At 39.1% G+C, this 19,705-nt stretch overlaps 2 protein-coding genes across 5 annotated transcripts in view; both read left to right on the plus strand.

The window, feature by feature from the left end:
* Positions 1–1,240: 1,240 nt before the first annotated feature.
* Positions 1,241–12,324, plus strand: mcm4 (minichromosome maintenance complex component 4). Its single transcript, XM_042498530.2, has 17 exons — positions 1,241–1,369; positions 2,641–2,717; positions 2,873–3,031; positions 3,808–3,971; positions 4,091–4,192; positions 4,275–4,370; positions 4,545–4,640; positions 5,366–5,504; positions 6,541–6,761; positions 6,918–7,038; positions 7,550–7,809; positions 9,150–9,515; positions 9,622–9,749; positions 10,267–10,474; positions 10,609–10,837; positions 11,399–11,532; positions 11,752–12,324. Exons 2-17 carry the CDS (start codon positions 2,654–2,656, stop codon positions 11,845–11,847), a joined length of 2,583 nt encoding a protein of 860 aa, XP_042354464.1. The 5' UTR covers positions 1,241–1,369; positions 2,641–2,653; the 3' UTR covers positions 11,848–12,324.
* Positions 12,325–13,306: 982 nt separating this feature from the next.
* ube2v2 (ubiquitin-conjugating enzyme E2 variant 2) overlaps positions 13,307–19,705 on the plus strand; it is an 84,200-nt gene continuing 77,801 nt past the window's right edge. Inside the window, exons 1-3 of one of the 4 annotated variants that reach the window (XM_088085604.1) lie at positions 13,307–13,816; positions 14,046–14,152; positions 15,127–15,217. In XM_088085604.1, the coding sequence (XP_087941730.1) occupies positions 15,181–15,217 (37 nt within the window). In that variant the 5' untranslated portion in view covers positions 13,307–13,816; positions 14,046–14,152; positions 15,127–15,180. Of the gene's footprint in view, positions 13,817–14,045; positions 14,153–15,126; positions 15,218–16,730; positions 16,886–19,705 lie in introns of those variants that run through there. The other 3 variants (XM_088085603.1, XM_088085602.1, XM_042498519.2) reach the window with 3 other exon arrangements.

The following is a 19,705-nucleotide window of genomic DNA, read 5'->3' on the forward strand; positions in this document are numbered from 1 at the left end:
CCTCTGTCAGAGCCCTTTTTGAAATGGAAACTGCGCCACATGGTGGTCAGTGCGTGTTCCTGCATGATAAAGACACTAGTTTTAGTGTAAAGTGTTTTAGTGTAAAGTAAAATGCATGAAGTAAAAATACTTCATGCAAAGCTAAAGACATGTATCATTATGAATGATGATAAAACATAGTTTAAGTTGATTTCCTCAGACTGCTCATTTTGCAGCAATGAGGAGGAATTATTTTTTTAATACATTTTAATACATCTTACAGGTATTTACACCTTTGAACCCTGAGCAGTTTCTTCAATTTCTGTCAAAAACATGTGAAAATGAGCAACTTAGAAAATTATCTTTTAAAAAAGCTGAGGGAAAAAATTCAGAGAGATGTATTTCTAATTGTTATATTCATATATATATATATATATATATATAATTATTATATATTGAATTTTTAAAAAATAAACATTTTTATGCTGTTTTTTTCCAGGGCATTTCCCAGACGCCCCCCCTTTCCATTTCTGTCTTTCCTTTTGTGTTTTTTTCTACTTCCTTGTTTGTTTTTTGTTAGTGTTTTTTGGTGCTAATTTCGGGTAATTTTCTTGTGCTTTAAAAAAAAATTCTTGCTAATTTTTACAATCAAACATCTCAACCCTTTTGGAGAGTTGAACTTATTAGTCAAAAATAATTCATTTCAGTTCACAATTAATCTCCTTGTAAAACAACAACAAAAAACAAGCATCTCGAAAATCCTTATTTTTCAGATGAAAATTAAACGTACTACAATGTACAATGACATGTAAGCCTATAAATATTATTTGTCTTTCATTTTTTCTTTTTATTATGCAAGTATGAAACTTTATTTTTCATCAATTTATTTATTTGCATTTATATATATTATCATGTCAGTTGTAATTTCGTGAGTGAAAAGCATTTTCATTCATGTTTTGCTACAGTTATTTTATTTTAATTTCTGTTTAATAATTTGCTATTTGCATTTTTGTCTTTTGGTTTGTTTAAATAAAGCAAAGGCGTGGAAAAAAAGGTAATTTCTGGTTGGACCAAACCAAATCAGTTAAGGGTATCAATGAGTTTAAAGCCACGCGCAGAAAACGTGCGATCGTAGCTTAAATAAATATTCAGAAATTGTGTACCTTTATTTCTACTTTACTTTATTTGCATTGTTTGTTAGTCAAATGTATTGTGTAAAATTAATGTCTCAGCCGCTAAAACTCAACATGAACCCCCCTCTGCAGTGACGGAGTCGGCCGGAAAGAAAGCGATGATCTGAGCTGCTATTGGTCCAAAGTTCCCCGCGAAAATAACGTCACTCGCAGTTTCGCGCCAGATCTGCAGCACTCGGACGTACACAGAAGAAGAGGTAAGAACAGACTTCATTTGATTAACTTTTTTCCTTAATAATTGATCGATCGTGTTGACTGAGCTAAACGCGCTGTTAATGCGCGTGTTTGTTTGATTGTGCATCAACGTTCAAGCTCAGTTTCATCAGTTAAATCAGGCGAAACAGCGCAGGAGGTTTCATCTCATTGTTTCCTCTGCAGCCACATGTCAGATGGAGGGAAAGTTCATGTTGACTGACTCAGAGCTTTTGATAAAAGAAGTTCAAATACATTAAAATATTTAACAATCACGTTACACAGGAAGAAGTGGCAAAATAGTGTGCACAATTCTAAAAAAAAACCCCAACTAAATTCAAGTATTGTATTTTTTTAAAGAATTGAGAGTTAACTCAAACAAACATGTGAAGGAAAGCAAATAATGTAACATTACCGGACATCTGCTTTATTATACTTTGTTGAAGTTTAAACTGTAACTGTAAATTATATTTTGAGATCATTGCCTGCAGAGTAACTGGAAGAGCCAAATAAAAACATTGAGTGGAAATATTGGAAATATTAATCCACAACACTGGCAAACGAATGAAAATTAATGTTTTTAATACGTTCTTTATGGCCCAGTAACTTTGCACTCACAAGGTGTATGACTTGGAGATTTAGTGCATAACATTAATCACAGTGCAAAAATGTTAAGACATAATGTAAAATTAAACTTAGAAAAAGTAAATTACAATAAAACAACACAATACTGGGGACTGTACACAACTTATTCTTACTTTGTCAGGCCAAGTATAAAGTTAAGAACCCTCAAATTAAACAGGTGAATTAACCAGGAAGTATCAAACATGATTGAACTTTGTTTCACTTAGAGGATTATTATATATGTTCAGCAGTTACTGGGGCGTGAAAGTGCAACAAAAAGGAAATGAGGCAAAAAAGTTGGTCCAGGGGGGCAATAAGGCAATAGCTTGGTAAACAAAACAACAACATTTAACAACATTAAAAACATCCATACTTTTTTTTTTTTACCAATTCAGTTGACCTGCAGCCTTGTAACATTTTTTTTGGCCGCACAGAACACAAACTCCGACTCATTTCAAACAGAGGTAATCGTTTTTTGGCTCCCAACAAAAACAAACAGTTGGCAGGTAGCTGAAATCCATCTATAAAGAGTTAATACTTAAAATCAAACCTGACAAAGTGCAGTTGTTGTTTTACTTCCTCTGCAGATGGCAGTAAATAATATGGCAACCTTCCTTTTGGCTAAGAATTAATTCACTTGAATCCATTTTAGATATTCAGCAACAATGTCTTCCCCAACATCAACTCCTGGCGGCCGCAAACGAGACAGGAACACTGACCCCTCCACACGTAAGTCCACGTGCCCGAAATGAGATGAAACTCTTTGCTGAACAGCTTCCTATGATTTCAGCTGCTGTGCCACTGACATGTCCACCTGATTGTAGGTGGCAGTCTTTTCTGTGTGGACTGTTATTAACTCGTCTCTGTGTCCTGTGTGTCCTCAGCCAGCAGCGAGGGCCCCACCTCGCCTCCCGCTCAGCGCCGCAGAGGCCAGGACTCCTCCGCCGGGGACCTGATGCCGATGCCGACCTCCCCGGCCACCGACATGCTCAGTCCAGCTGCACCTCAGGACACATCTCTGCTCTCCAGCCCACGTCCCTCAGGTACAGTGTGTGCCCAAATTAAAGATTTACTGCTGATTTTACTCTTATTCAGTGGAAATGCAGGGAAGATTTAATGGGCCTCATTCATCAATAAGATTTTCTTAAACTTGATCTTAAGGAAGCTTTTAAGAAAAGTCACGTCAGATTAGTGAGATGTTCTTAAACTGCAGAATATTTGGCACCTTTGTCTCGATAAAGAGGAATCCTATTGTCCCTGTAAGTTGGTAGCTCATGCCATTTTATCCTTATAAGCGCAGGGAAACGCACCGCCAATCCCCCTAAAAGGGCGTGAGGCTGCAGTGTCGTGTGCACACACAGACACTGAAGAAGAAAGGTTGAGAGAATTATGTCAAGACCTTCCAAACCCCTAAATAAGGCCTGGTCTTACCAGTTAACCTCAAAAGTCACATCATTTATTAAATAAAGTACCTGTGTTCAGTCTGTGTGTCACGTGATCTTAGTGTTCTGAAAGGCCCCAGAGTCCGTGAGGTGCAGGTACTTCTGTAGGAAGCGAATGCCAAATGAGCTGCCATATTTAGTAGTGGATGTAAACTAACACAAAAAAAGATGCTTAAAATGTGCGTTAACCAGCCACCCAGCCTGGAAGTCCAGTAACTAATCCCAAATAGGAATACATTGTTGAATGTCAGAGTTTTTGTGAAAATTATAGTAGTTTTTAAGAAGAAATTTCTAAATAGTTGGTGAATGAGCCCCAGTCTTTTCTGTTGGGACACACTTGAGTTAACTACAGTTTTTTTTTGTTTTTTTTTAAACAGTCCTGCCCAATGAAGTGGACATGAGCTCTCCTCTCATGTATGGGACCCCCAGCTCCAGGGTCGAAGGGACCCCTCGCAGTGGAGTGCGTGGCACCCCGGCCAGACAGCGTCCTGATCTGGGGTCAGTCAGGAAGGCTCCACAAGTGGATCTTCACTCTGAGGCGGTCAGTGGACACGTCAAGAACATTATTAAGATTGTGATGGTAATTTAGTGTGAATGAATGAGCCAGGACCAAAAGAATTAACAATGTAGTTAAAATTTTCACTTTTTTTTTTTTTACAGCCAAGTGCCGATGGAGCTGTAGCCAGCGAGCCAAACGCCGGCCAGAGACTGGTGATCTGGGGGACAGATGTCAACGTTGGGACCTGCAAGGAGAAGTTTCAGGTATTGAATCTTACATTTTAGGTATTATAACATATTCTCAATTCTTAGTGCTGAGAGTGAATTGTTTGCTTTGTGCATTCAGAGATTCCTGCAGAGGTTCATTGACCCGACATCTAATGAAGATGAGAACGCAGGCCTGGACCTGAACGAGCCTTTATACATGCAGAAGCTGGAAGAGGTAGTGTACTTATTTATCTGTTTGATTTATTCTCATGCATCTTTTGGCCAGTTTTGCCTTCACAGTGCAGGAAATTAGGGGAGAAATCCCACAAAATGGTGATTTGAATAGAAACATGACAGGAAATCTCAGACTTTAATCTTAAATATTAAAACTCCTCTTCGTTTCTCACAGATCAGTGTCGTCGGTGATCCAGTGCTGAATGTGAATTGTCTGCACGTACAGTCCTTTGATGCAGAGCTTTACAGGCAGCTCATTAGCTACCCACAGGTAATGTCCCATATTTTATGGTATATTTTATTCCCTCGTTTGCATTACGAAGTCATTTTAGACTATTTTGATTCATATATTGGCCTTCAACATGGTTGCATAAAGGGATGCGCCATATTGTTGTTGTTTTTTTTTTGCCGATATCCGTTAAGCTGATATTTAACCATTCATTTTGCCAATATTGGTATATCCACTTTTGAATTAACATCATATTATGCATGCTCTTTAAAGTGATGAGCCACCAGTAGATGGAGATATAAAATACAGTACTTCTGAATGTATGTAATATTCCTTCACTGTGTAAACTAAGAAAAATACTTCAACCTACATGTTCACGAAAAATTAAAATAGTAATTCTGATTTTTCATTTAAAAGCCATTATTGGCTGATACTGATGTTGTGCAGATATTATCGTGAATCCTTAGTTGCATGTTTTTATCTGTTTTGGTATTTAAGTGAAAATAACTAAAACTAAACAGACTTTAACCAAAGTGCTTAAACAGCTAAATAACAAGAAGTCCTAATCACAGAGGTGAGAATCAGCACCAGACAGAGACCAGGGCTGATATTTCTACTCTTCTCTCGATTAAAAAAATGAGAGAAGTTGCACAGTCCTGAATGTGATGGGATCTGACTAACGGGGTTATTGTTGTCACGTTTTATCTACAGGATATCTTTAGCATCTTTGTCTCCTTTTTAAAGGTTGTAATTTGTTTCATTTGCAGGAAGTCATCCCAACCTTTGACATGGCAGTCAACGAGCTTTTCTTTGAGCGTTTCCCAGACTCCATCCTGGAGTACCAGATCCAAGTCCGCCCCTACAACGCCCTGAAAACCAGAAACATGAGGAGTCTGAACCCAGAAGGTGCGTGGATTTTAGGGGATTTTAAAATCTTTCTTTAATTTAGTTTGAATAATACTTTAAAAGTGAAGAGCGTCTAACATGCTGTGAAATTTAAAAATACCAGAAAAAAATAGAATAATAAAAAATAAAATTTGTTCATCAGGGGAAATGTTTTGATTGATTTCATTGTAGCTATATTTAAAAATACAGAACACCTGAACATTTATGATCCCAGTGATTGGCACATCTGGGCGATACTGTCCAGTGTGTGTTAGACATTGGACAGTGAAGGTGTTTCCATTCTTGTACCCTCGATCAGCTGAGCAACACGGTCCTCCTCTTCTAAAATATCTCACTCTCTCTTGCTGTTGTCACCAGTATCCCCAGTTGGGTATTCTAGCTCTAACATTTAATTTGGCGTTTGTCTGACCAGTTCGCCAGTTTGCTTTGGCGGCTCATGAGGTCGAGTGGATCGTTGACTAATCATAAGATTTACGCTCCGATCCCCGTTTCCTCCTGTTTCAGTGTCCTTGGGCAGGTTTTGAACCCCAAATTGCTCTCCATAGCTATGCCGTCAGTGTGTGAGTGTGTTTGGATGTTTAACTGTTTAAGCAGGTGGCACCCTGTATGTTAGCGTTGGTCACTCGTGTATGAATGTGTGTGTAAAAGCACTTTGAGTGATCGGAGCACTGAAAGGCGCAATACAAGTTGTAGTCCATTTACCATCCACGTCTATACATCAGCAACTGCGCAGACTAAAAGTTTCCAGGTGAAACTCACTCATGAACTTTGGTTATTTCACGCGTGGGCACGTTCACCGACCCGTAACCCTCAAACCGCGACAGTTCAGAATAAATACGCAAACCGTTAAAGCCATAGCAGATTCATTAATCCAGCCCATATGAAGTGAAATCACACTTTATAAAGACCACCACACCACGATATTGCCTCCCATATTTCATGTGGGATTTTTGTGAATATTGTTCCTTGCTTGATAAAATGTGAGGTATCAGCTACGGGCTAAAGCGTCTGTGTGTCTCGTGTGTTGCCTCCACAGACATCGATCAGCTGATCACGATCAGCGGCATGGTGATCCGCACCTCGCAGCTCATCCCTGAGATGCAGGAGGCTTTCTTCCAGTGCCAGGTGTGCGCCTTCAGCACCCGTGTGGAGGTGGATCGCGGGCGCATCGCTGAACCGGCTGTGTGCCGCCACTGCAACACCACCCACAGCCTGGCGCTCGTTCACAATCGCTCGGTCTTCTCAGACAAACAGATGGTGAGAGTTTGATAGGGTTGATAATGGGGCAGATTGCCGACAGTCAGCGACACCTAATCTCAGAATATGTTGAGTGGTAATTAGTGACATGTTGTCTGTGGAGGTCGTGACATCTGTTCATTCATTGATCTTGTTTTTTTTTTTTTATTTCAACAGATCAAAGTTCAAGAGTCTCCTGAAGACATGCCGGCTGGTCAGACGCCTCACACAACTGTCATCTACGCTCATAATGACCTGGTTGATAAAGTGCAGCCTGGTGACCGCATAAACATCACTGGTATGATTTTCTAAATCTCTACCGCTGGGGCTGCAAATGGGATTTCATCATTGATTCATCTGTCTGTTATTTTTCCATTATCGTCTGAGCTATGAAATTCCACAATATAATGAGAATTGACCATCATGATTTTCCAGAGCTGATGCTGATGTATTCATATTGTCCAACTAAATGCCCCAAACCCAATTTTGGGCTCATTAATTAATTTTTATTTAAAAAAAAAGACATAAAACTATTTTGATTATATTATTTGAATAGCTACATATTAACTCTGTTTGTAGACCAGTCATTTAAGCTCCAGTACGGTCTATAAAATGTGATAAAATAATGGGGGATCCACAGATTTAATGGCCGCATGTCGGTATTGGCCGATACTCGTCATGTTGACTGTCTGCAGATAAGATAACATTCTTTTTTTGGCAGTCCCACGTTAACTAATCCCAAGCTAAAATCTCCATATTTCTTGTTCAGTCAGTCAGACATCCTAACACCTTCTTAAATGTCCCTGCAGGTGTCTACAGAGCGGTCCCCATGCGCGTGAACCCTCGTCAGAGCAATGTGAAGTCGGTTTACAAGACTCACATCGACGCCATCCACTTCCGGAAGACAGACGAGAAGCGCCTGCACGGTTTGGATGAGGAGGCCGAACAGAAGCTTTTCACCGAGGACCGAGTGCAGACCCTGAAGGAGCTGGCAGCCAAGCCAGACGTCTACGAACGCCTCTCCTCAGCCCTCGCACCAAGTATCTACGAGCACGAGGACATCAAAAAGGTGTGTGTGTGAATGGGTGCACGCCAAAACACGAGTGTTAACCTGTGCAAGCACTGGGTAACGAGTAATGGTAACACAAACTCTCACACTGTTTGAGTTGCCAATAACACTCTGATCATTGCATTTAATGCATAAACATGCATTTTAAGAAAAGCCAACGGAAATCTATGAGCCCTAATTAGCACAGCAGACATTTTGATGCATCACAGCAGGAAAAATGAGCGCAATTAATAACATTAATGACCCCGTTCATGTCGACGAGAGAGTTTCAGGGCTCTGATATTGTGCACGCAGGCTCACTGGGACACTTAATGTAACTGAGCCATCACTAACAAAATCTGTTTCACCTCTGCCAGTCGAAATGTCTATTTAATGTCACTGGAACCATCATTAATATTACTGTCACTCCTGTGTGTTTCCTGCTGTGGCGCGTCAAAATTAAGGTTGAGTAGACCTCAAGTTAATGAGGTGTACACCCACATTAAGATAATGAGATAAGGGTGTTAACATAAGTATGATGATGTATTACTCATATCAGACCTATGAGGTCTGCACTGCACGTAGCTCTACAATCAAATCAGGTTTGTCAAAAAACAAAGTCATGTTCACATTTGAGAGGTTGAGCAGTGATTACTCTGCGTGTTGAAGGAATACTGACGTCCAAATCGAGTACACGGGTACTGATGCCCTTCCCTAATATATAAATAGGAGGTAAAACAATGATGGTAAAGTAGTGAAAAAGGCCTGTGAGTCATTAGAGTTCGTAGCTCCAACTGACAAATTCCCACTGAAATATCTGGAAAAGGTTATTTGATTCAGGGTCCATATAAAAAAAAAAGACAAAACATCACATACAGTAATTTAATATACAAACAAAGTATAAAAATAATTAAATTCATATGTATTCACTTGGTTATTGATCACAGAAATGTGTTTAAATTTCTGCAGCCTTTACTGGAGCCTTGCGTTATGTTATGATAGCCATGGTGGGCGTCATGGTGGATCAGTGGTTAGCACTGTTGCCTTACAGTAAAGGTTTGAGTCCCAGCTGACCCAGGTCCTTTCTGTGTGGAGTTCACATGTTCTCAACAAAAATCATGTACGTTAGGTTAATATTCCTGTCGGTGCTCGTGCGCTACACGCAGCTGCTCACTGCTCCGCAGAGGAGAATTTCTCTGTACCATGTTCATGCGCCAATGACAAATTCCTCTTCTTCTTCCCCTAAATCTTCGGCGATGTCAGGTCCAATCACAGTATTGATCATTCCAGATGGAATTATGCTTCTAAATCATTTGTTTTGTTTTTTAACTAATTTTTTTTTTTCCGTCTGTTTGTTCCAGGGCATTTTGCTGCAGCTGTTTGGCGGCACTCGTAAGGACTTCAGTCAGACCGGCCGGGGCAACTTCCGTGCAGAGGTGAACATCCTGCTCTGTGGCGACCCCGGCACCAGTAAGTCCCAGCTGCTTCAGTACGTCTACAACCTGGTGCCCCGTGGCCAGTACACGTCGGGGAAGGGCTCCAGCGCCGTGGGTCTCACCGCCTACGTGATGAAGGACCCAGAGACCAGGCAGCTAGTCCTGCAGACCGGAGCTCTGGTGCTGAGCGACAACGGCATCTGCTGCATCGATGAGTTTGACAAGATGAGCGACAACACGCGATCTGTGCTGCATGAGGTCATGGAGCAGCAGACCCTCTCCATTGCGAAGGTTTGTTTCCCAAATGTTAAACAAGTTTAGGTAGATGGAGAATATGTAGACTGAAAACATGTTTTGTTGAAGTTCTCACACTTTTTTTCTTTAAATATGTCTGCAGGCTGGAATTATTTGCCAGCTAAACGCCCGTACAGCCGTGCTGGCCGCTGCCAACCCGATTGAATCTCAGTGGAACCCCAAAAAGACGACGATTGAGAACATTCAGCTGCCTCACACGCTGCTGTCCAGGTGAGTTTTTGTCGACATGATCTCAGGTTTCTTCCTTGCAGCTTGAAATGAGATAAGACGGTCTACATTTTATGTTGTAATATAATAATATAAATCTTACTATGATAATATTTCACAGTATCAAACAGAAGTGATGAGTCGGACTCTTGGGTATCTTAAGGTGACTGTGTGGGATTATCTAGTCTCTTTGTTGCCTTTTTTCTCTTTTATTCTGTTGATTTATTTTATAACTTAACTGATTGTCGCACATATACATAAAAGACATCTTTTGCCTTTATAATTCTTAAACTTAGAAAAAACTGAATCATTTGTATCCTTTTTTTTTGAACAGTACAATAAAAATGTGAGAAAACTCGTGGCGACGTATCTAACATTGACAATAACGAATAAGGGGAACTGCATTTGGATTCAGTATACAGGACATCCAACCTAATGCCTTTTTTCATGATTTGTTCATGGTTTAGTTTCTCTGTTGTCATGTTAATGGTTTTAAAGAAAGCATTACGTGCTCCCTCAGATTTGACCTCATCTTCCTGATGCTGGATCCCCAAGACGAGGCATACGACCGCAGGCTGGCCCACCACCTGGTGTCGCTGTACTACCAGAGTGAGGAGCAGATTGAAGAGGAGTTCCTGGACATGGCTGTGTTGAGGGACTACATTGCATATGCACGAACATACATCAGTCCGAGGCTGAGTGAGGAGGCCAGCCAGGCGCTCATTGAGGTTTGTTTTCTCTAAGGATTTCAACAATTTATGTGCGTTATGTTTGATATTTGCAGAAAGGTCTGCCTAATAACAGTCGCTTAATATGAATTCGACACAAGCCCTCATTTGACGGTGTGCATGTTGGTCCTCAGGCCTATGTGGACATGAGGAAGATCGGCAGTGGTCGAGGGATGGTGTCTGCCTACCCCAGACAGCTGGAGTCCCTGATCCGTTTGGCAGAGGCCCACGCCAAGGTGCGCTTCTCTGAGAAGGTGGAGACCATCGACGTGGAGGAAGCCAAACGGCTGCACAGAGAGGCCCTCAAACAGTCGGCCACTGACCCCAGAACAGGATTTGTTGACATCTCTATTCTCACAACAGGTACGCAACACACGACCTTGTAAGATTAATGTTTGTGCTGCATTCGGAATAATAGAAAGTATTTGTGGAGGCAATATGTACGGAATACGATTAGGGCCTAAAGTGAAAAAATGATTAGAGTTCAGAGTATTAGGTTAGAAATCGGTGCAAACTCATAATTTTTACTTTAAATGCAGAACTCAAATTGTTCATCACATGTGGCCCAAAACCTCCTCTGTGAATAAAACTGCTGTCGCAAACCTTGTATCTCCAAAATTGCTATTTTTCAGAAATTAGAAAAAATGTTGTTTTTAAACGGATCCGATGATGCTAGGAGGTTTAGTCACAAGCTTTTTTTTTTAAATACATTTGATTGGTTGAGAAATGGTAAAACCCACTGATAGATGTAGAGGAGGACCAATGGAATTAATTTATTTAAAATAAAAAATAAAAGAGTGAAGAGTGGAGATTTGAGGTTCGCGCCCAACGAGGCCGATGGCCAAAAATCGCATAACCAAAAATAAACTGCAGATACATCCATTATGAAACAGCATATTTGACTGAATTAATCTTTGATTCCAGGTATGAGTGCCACCGCCCGCAAGCGCAAGGAGGAGGTCGCCCAAGCCCTAAAGAAAATGATCCAGGCTAAAGGAAAGACACCTGCCATGAAATACCAGCAGCTTCTCGAGGACCTCAGAGGACAGTCTGAAACTGTAAATAATTTTAGTTTGTCTCTCATTGATACTATCCTTTTTAAATCAGTGGCCAGTTTACAGTGTAGGTAATTAATTAAATGAAAATCTCTGAAAAACTGAAATTATTTGTGACTTACTTTCTTCAAAGTAATTTTTTTTTAATTATACATGGTCCATTTTTATCAACAACACCACCGCGTCCTGTAATTTCTTCCCTGTTTGTGACTTTGTTTTCAGGCCATCACTAAGGAGCTGTTTGACGAGGCGCTCCGAGCCCTGGCTGACGAGGATTACTTGACAGTCACTGGAAAGACTGTGCGTCTCCTCGCCTAAGGCACACCCTGCAATTATGTACAGTCCTTAATTTTAAAACCTATCCTGTGTCAACCTCTTTTCTGGTGCTGTAAAAATATTTTGCGTAATTGAACCACCATATGTTTTCTGGCTGTGTTAGATGTTGGAATATCCTGCAATTTAGAGATGTGATTCAGAATAACCGCATGACTCGCTCAAACTCTGGTGTACTGTTATATAAAAGAAAAATAAATGAAAAAAAGTAAAAACAACAATACACATACTGGCAAATAATAGATCTAATATTTAAAAAGGGCTTGTTTGTCATTGGTTACCTGTTTTAAAGTAATGCTCTTGCTGTTTTTGTATTTTGTTTTGGTAAAAGCTCTTTTCATCCAACTTGTAAATTGTACTGACTGAGAGTCGAGTCAGTCACTTATTATTTCCACAGTTGTCTTTGTAGCTTGCACTGACTACTTGTTAATAGAGGGAAAATAAAATGTTGCTCGCTGAAAATGCTTGGAAAGTTTCTTTTTTTTACACTAGTGGTAAGTCAATAAATTCCACTGTTATTATATTTTCCTCTGAGCATCTTAAAGTTGAAATTAAATAAATCTGCACTCTCACAGTAAAATATACAGTATAATATATTCTGCACCAGGTTGTTCCAAATCTTTAAGTTTTATGACTGAGTGAAATATTCAAACCCAAGACTTCATGTTTTTATGGCTGCAGCCTTTTCTCAAATTGAAATTCATATGAGTTTTTATGTACATTACCTCGTAATTCTGCCAGCATATTTAATATATTTGGAATTTTTGGGTGCCACACAGTCAACGGGTAACCCGTTGACCTGTACTCTCACCTGTTTTATAGTTTTCTGGCAATATGTTTATTTTCGTAATATATCACATTTCTCATAAAAACATATCTTTTTTCTCATAAAATTATGACTTTTTTTTCGTTAAATTGCAACATTTTTTCCTTGTAAAATTCTGCCTTTATTCTTGTAAAATTACAACTTTATTCTCATAAAAGTTACTTTTTATGGCAAAATCACAACTTTTTTCTTATTCTCGTAATACAACCAGTTTATTATGAAATTACGACTATTTTCTCAAAAATAGGACTTTTTTCATAAAATTGCGACTTTTTTCTCATAGTGTTAAGACTTTATTCTCGTAATATTATGACTCAATTATCAAAATTTAACTATTTTTTTTTCTTTAACATGTTATAACTAAGTAGCCTACACTGACGTTTAACTGTTTTGTGATTGTGAATTGAGGTCAAAACACCAGAAACACTTCTGTAGAGAACAACATTTTTGTTTGTCGGCTTGTCCAGTCGAAATTCATAAGTTTCCCTCCTGTTGAGTGACTGAGCTTACTAAAGGACCTTTTTTCCCAGCAGACATTTTGATTTGTCAAAATAGGAAACGCACAGGTGAAACTGATCACGTGAACAGTGGCTCAGTTCCATTAAGTGTCCCAGTGTGCTTTCCCAATTCAATTCAATTTTATTTATAAAGTCCATTATCACAAAACAGAGTTTGCCTCAGAGGGCTTCACAGCATAGGACCCTGACATCGCCGAAGAAAAAACTCCCCAAAAAACCCTGTAACAGGGAGAAAAAATGGAAGAAACCTCAGGAAGAGCAGCTGAGGAAGGATCCCTTTTCCAGGATGGACAGACGTGCAATAGATGTCGTGAATAACAATTAAATAACAATAATGACAAAGTAGAAAGAGAAAGAGAAAAAAGGCAGCATGCTCAAAACCAGGACCTCTGCTAAATGGGATGCAGCCATCATGAACGCGACACACCTGTTTTTTTTTCTACAGTGACCTGTGAAAATGTCTGCCGAGAGGAAGGGACTGTTGGAGAGCTAGTTTGTTTTGAATGCAGTTTCCTTGTTACTGCGGGTTCATTTTTAAATCTTTGGACCAGCTATTATGACATCTCATCGTTTTTTGGCCACACGCCGTGTTTCTCCTCGCTCCTGAGAGGTACGTGAAGCTTTCAGGTTGTTCCCGATGAGCTAGCAGAGCTACGTTATCTGAAGCTAATGTGTTGCTAATGGATGCTAACCCTGACTAGCCGTGTCGCGGCTAATTAGCTGTTGGGCTAACTTATCTATTTTACTGGATTTTTGTAAGCTTGGAGACTCGAATAATTACTGTTTTGTACTTCTAGGGGCTTGTGTTAATCTTTCTTACTTTTTAATTTTATCACTAGTTTGTAGGGTCATCCCTGTGTTCCCAGGGTCCTGCTCTGCTGAAAACCCCAGTTTGACCAGTTTAAGATGGTTAAGCTAGTTAACCGGCTTGTTTGGCAAGCTTAAGGTGTGTTTTGGCATATTTTTTGATGGTTTAGCTGGTCATACAAGTTTGTGGTGGTCACTAGCTGGTTTATCCACCGAAGTTACTGTAAAATTTAAACCCAGTCAATGCCCTTTAGTATGGAGAAATAAAAGTGTCATGAGGGGGAAATATGAAAAGCAAAGGGCATAAATCAGTTAAATTTTCTGTGGTGTGTTATGCTTGGAGATAAATGTGCGCAGCTGGATCCCAGCAGCATGTCAAACCATTAAAGACCAGCAAGAATTGGGTCAGGACCATATTTGATCAACCAAAACCAGCTATAACTATCTAAAACCAGCTACCAGCTAAAGCTGTTTTTTAGTTGTTTTTTGAGCAGGGTTATCTTTCTCATTTTGCTAAGCTTGCAGACTTTTACTAGATTAATTACTGTTTTGTACTTCTAGGTACCTATTATGTTGATCTTTTACTTCCTCTCTGTTAATTAGTAGCTAATTTTATCACTAGTTTGTGGAGTCATCATGCTCCCAGGATAAACTAACATTGTAACAGATTTGTAAGTGCTAGCTTCACAGTTCAAATTGCAAAGGAACTGAGGGATATGGACCTTTCAAATGCAGATTGAATATTTAAAACACACCACTGGGCCACTGTAGAGATATAAATGTCTAAAGTGAAAAAAACACCAGTATAACGTCAGTAGGCCTTATAGGTATATGCATGGGCAGATTGTGAAACAATGGTCCCCTGGACACAGATATGCAAAATGTCCTTAAACCCCTCCACATAAAAGCAAGACATTGACTTTTTTGTGCTGTCGCTGTCGCTGTTGTTGTTGTTGTTGTTTTTTTGCATCTCTTTGTAGTCATTTGTGGGTCGTTGAGGTCATATTGTTTATTCTTATTTTTTTGTCTCTATGTGGTTGTTCTGTCCTTTTTTTGTAGTTATTTTGTGTCTCTTCCTCGTCAGTACATGTTAATATGATTGATATTTTGCAGGTGAAGACCACGAGCCCAGTGCCTTTGCCAGATAGACCCGTTCTACAACCATCCATGGGTACATGCATACATGCCTGCATCGATCTACAAGGTAAATGCACAATATACATCCGAAACAGTGGAGTAGTTTATGAAGAGAAAAAGAGCACCCAAACCATTCCTTATCTGAGCGTTGTTAATGAAAGCAGCTGGAATAGAGCAAACATACATACAATAGGAAAGGAAAAATAGACACAAAAATCTAAGCAGTACTGTTAGTTTAGGCATGTCCAAAGTCAGAGCCAGGGGCCAATTGTGGCTCTTGAACCAAATTTTAAATGTCTGTTGACATTTCAGTTGTTGACGTTCAAAAATACAGTGTATGTGGCCTATCACACAATATTGATTAATCAAGCAATATCACATTGCATTTTTTTTTCATCACCTGACAATGGCAGGACAGTCATAGAGTTTACACACATACATCAAGAAGGATCTATGTAGGTGGAACTGATTTGTTTTCATAAACAGACAGTAAAAATGCAAACAAGCTGACATGTGCGGAGCCCCTAAAGGGACATGGGGGAGAAAGTAAAGCTGATGATGGAAGAAAAAAATGAAATGATGGGGGAAAAATGAGATGGTGAAAAAAATGATGGTGGCAAAAAAAATGATGGAAAAAAAATGTATGATGGTAAAAAAAAAAAAAAAGAAACACTCTCCGGAGAATTTTTGTACTGTGTTCTTAATGATGAAATATCCTAAATTGGTAGAAACTGTTAAGTGGTTTAAGGCATAGTGTTGCGGTTACTCTCAAAACTGGATCCCAGAAGGACATAAACATTTGGGAGAAAGAAAAAAATTGATGATGGAAAAAAAGTTGTTGATGGGGAAAAAAAATAGATGGTGATAAAAATAAGAAAAAAAGTTGGTGGCAAAAAAGTAGATGGTGAACTTTTTTTTTTTTTTTTTTTAAAAAGATGGTAAAAAAAATGGATGTTGGGGAAAAAAGTTATGATAGAAAAACATAGTTGAAAAAAATGATGGTGATAAAAAATGATGTAAGGAAAAAATATATGGTGGAAAAAACAGAAACTTCCTTGAATCTTTCTGGGAATTGTTCATGCTGTGGTCTAAATTATTAAATATCGTAAATCGGTAGAAACTGTGAAGGCATAGTTTTAAGTTTACCCTCAAAACTGGATCCCAGAGGGAGATGAATTTATCCCTGGATTCCCTAAGTGAGTATTTTATCTTTTTTTAATTGTACGAACTGCATCAAGTCACAAAACCACATTTTTATTCATTTTGCACAGTTTAAAAACATACTCAGAAAAAAAATAACAAGAAAGAAAGGTAATATACAGTGCAGGGAGAGGCAAAAAACCCAAAGTGCTTATTTAAAGCCTCCACCTAAAAAACCTTCTTTTCTGAATTATTAAAAACTTAAAATACAGGAAGAAAACAAAAAATAATGACGCCAAACTAAAAACAAATATGTTAGATAACAACATCAACAACACATATGCTGCTCAAGTGGAAATTGAGGGAAACATCAGAGTTCAACAGGCTAAAAGTCAGTTGGAGTTGCCAGTGGTATAATAACTGTATTTCAGACCTCGCTGGCACACCAGTAAACATTATGGAAACCAGTGCTGAGTGTGAACCAGCAGCTTGCAGTGCCGTTACCCGCCGGTGTGACGTTGCTGTCGGTTCTAACGGCTGTGATGTCACAGCTCTGTGTGCTTCTGGACTCGGCTGAAGAAGATGGCGGTCTCAGGTTGGTGTGCCTTCAAACTAAACATCTACAGCGACACAAAGTGGGGGGGGTGAAGCCACGGCCATGCTGCCATCCCAGCTATAAAATGTGGCAACTTACAAACTTACACATGTATACTAAAATAGCTCTGAACTGCAATTTATCCATTGATATCTCCTCTCGGTAAGGCAATGATCTTCACGGGGGCCATCTATTTCATGGAACTACTGTGTTGGCTAACCTAGCTTAAGCGAGCCCCGTGAGTTAGCTAAAATAGCACAAGAAACAAGCGTCGGTATTGTGTGTATTGGCTTTATGTGTCACAAAGAAATCCCCTCAGATTGTATAATGCGATATAAAAGTTTAGTAGGATGTGTAAGTTGCCGCTGTGATGAAGATTACAAACAACCGCAGATAGTATTAGCTAGTGTGGCTAACTTAGCCACTAGAATATTCTAACACCGCGAGGCAGCGAGTGTTGATCCCGTTATGTCCGGCTAGCTAGGTATTTGATCGGAATAAAGATACTATTACTCATATTGATCACCCAGGCGTACGTATTTTGTGTGTCTTACTAGTAAATAAGCTGCTATATTTAATAAAGACGTGGGGATTTTGATTGTGTGACACACCTCACATAGCAGCACCATGACGGGGACGATAACGGTACTTCAATGAAGAGACCAGTCTCGCTGCTTCTTTGATCAGCTCTTCACTTGCTAACACCTTTGTTAGGTTTTAGCCTGTTTTCTGCTGTTTAAATACTAGGAACAGATGCAGGATATAACTCAGAGTCTTTAAATGAAGTGCATGTTGGTCATTGTCCGGCGGGGAGTGTAGAAATGCACCCGATTGTTAAAACGTACGCTGTAGTTGGCACGCTTTGTTTCAGCAAGTAGTCGGAGCCGCTGTCTGCCTCAGCGGTCAGCAGGAAGAGTTGTTGTTAAACTTACCAAATAAACTCTGAGCATTACAGAAAATGAGATTGATAGGATTAAAATCGCCACTGGGGTTAACTGAGTTTCTTCTGCATCAGTTTAACTACACTTGGTGGGTATGTAATTACAAATTTTTGACAACTGTGAGTAACTTCATAAATTCAGACTACCTCAGGGCAAGTTGGCGCGACCTGCTGATTCATTTTTAACCCAGCAAGTTTTAAATTACTAGTGCTATAGATAACATGAGATCAAAAGGATCGGCATGGGAGCTCTATAAAACGGTTACAGCCCTTGAAGGTGAAGTTATTTAGGTTTTAGTAAATAGAGTCACTAATCTGACTGTATGCTAATATTTCTGATTTAGCTCAAATTTATGCCTCTCGTGTATTATTATTGCAATTGAAATACTAATAATTAGGCCCTGGCGTTCTTAATTCGACACTTGTGTCAGATTTTTGTGGGAAAATCAGCATTGCGTTCATATTAACAATATTAATGACTCAAAAGAGAACAGGAAGGGCTACAACAATGGAGGAAAATAAAAGCTGAATTATACAGTTACAAACATATATGAGAGGCTCAAACTGATGTTGATCCGGACTAAACTGGTTTTATCACGTAGGAAAGCAAATTTGCATATTAATTCATACAAGATCAGCAACTTAATGCTATTTATTTCCATGAAATGTGCAGCTGTTTTGCTTTAGACATCATGCAGATACCAGTATAGATATTTGCAAGTTTAAAAAGTTTTATAAGAATAAGGATCTCTGTAATTTGATCATTAAAAAGATGAGATCAAGACCATGTGCTGAGCGGAACATACAGTTCAAAAAACACAACAGTAAAACATTAAATATAGTTGTAAGCTTTACTGGAAATGCAATTATTATGTTTTATAACTAGAACTCAATGATCAGTTAATTTTCATAAATTAACAAGTATTTTTAATGTGATCAGATAAATTATTATTGTCATTATTCAGAAGTAATTTTTGAAGCAAAAATGTTAAACATTTGATGGTTCCAGCTTGTCAAATGTGAGCTGCTTTTTCTTTGTATTACATCACAATAAACCAATTCATCTTTGGGTTTCAGACCAAAAAATGCCATTGGATTATATTAGTTTGGGCTCTGAAAAACTAATTGGCAGGGTAATTGATTATATTAATAACTTTTAGATGCAGCCCTAGTATCTTGAGCATTTCTGTACTGCAGTTTCTTGTTACTTAGCAGCTGACATATATGCTGATACCGGTAATGCTGTAGTGAGCTAAAATTAGCCCCTAACATTGGTCTCATAACTAGTGTTTGCATGTTGACAAAGAACTGAAATCTCAGACAACTTCTTGGGAACAAATGCAGTTAAGAAAATGCACGAGCCACTTAAGGGTCAATCCTTCATTGTGGCCACTGCACACCAGATTTGAAATATTGATTTTAGAAAGAGGTTTGGTAAGCTTTCTGGTGAAGAATATTGTCTGAGATTGGAGATGGTAAAATAAAGAGTTCAGTGACAGAAGGGGAAATTTGAATGTTTTCATCCTGTCCTCCGCCCCAGTCATGGGGTCTTTTTAAATGCTCTTTTCACTTCCTCTCCTGTGAATTTGTCTACAAGATCATGATTATGAATAGCAATAGTTTTACTTAAGTGCTGTCCCCTCAACCTCCACCACTCCTCTAGACATGAACTGTAAGTGGTTCATCATTTACACCGCCGTGAGTGGCTGTCAGACTGTGTGTTTAATGGCAATGTCTGAACCGTCTTCTGAGAACATTTTCCCAGAAGCTCAACGCTCTGACTGACTAGTTTTGAATTATGATCAAGTCAGCTATGACGTTGGTCATAAGATGAGTGGATGTTTGAATCATTTATGAAAAATAAGCAGTATAGACCCATC

The sequence above is a fragment of the Plectropomus leopardus genome, chromosome 12 (assembly GCF_026936395.1).
Source record: "Plectropomus leopardus strain MGB_pleo_1.0 chromosome 12, ASM2693639v1, whole genome shotgun sequence".
Classification (NCBI taxonomy): Eukaryota; Metazoa; Chordata; class Actinopteri; order Perciformes; family Serranidae; genus Plectropomus; species Plectropomus leopardus.

Coding starts and splice junctions, on each gene's coding strand:
- mcm4 (XM_042498530.2), top strand. CDS start 2,654: ATGTCTTCCCCAACATCAACTCCTGGCGGCCGCAAACGAGACAGGAAC. Junction 4,193..4,274: donor CCTGCAAGGAGAAGTTTCAG/GTATTGAATCTT, acceptor TTGTGCATTCAG/AGATTCCTGCAGAGGTTCAT. Junction 5,505..6,540: donor GAGGAGTCTGAACCCAGAAG/GTGCGTGGATTT, acceptor TTGCCTCCACAG/ACATCGATCAGCTGATCACG.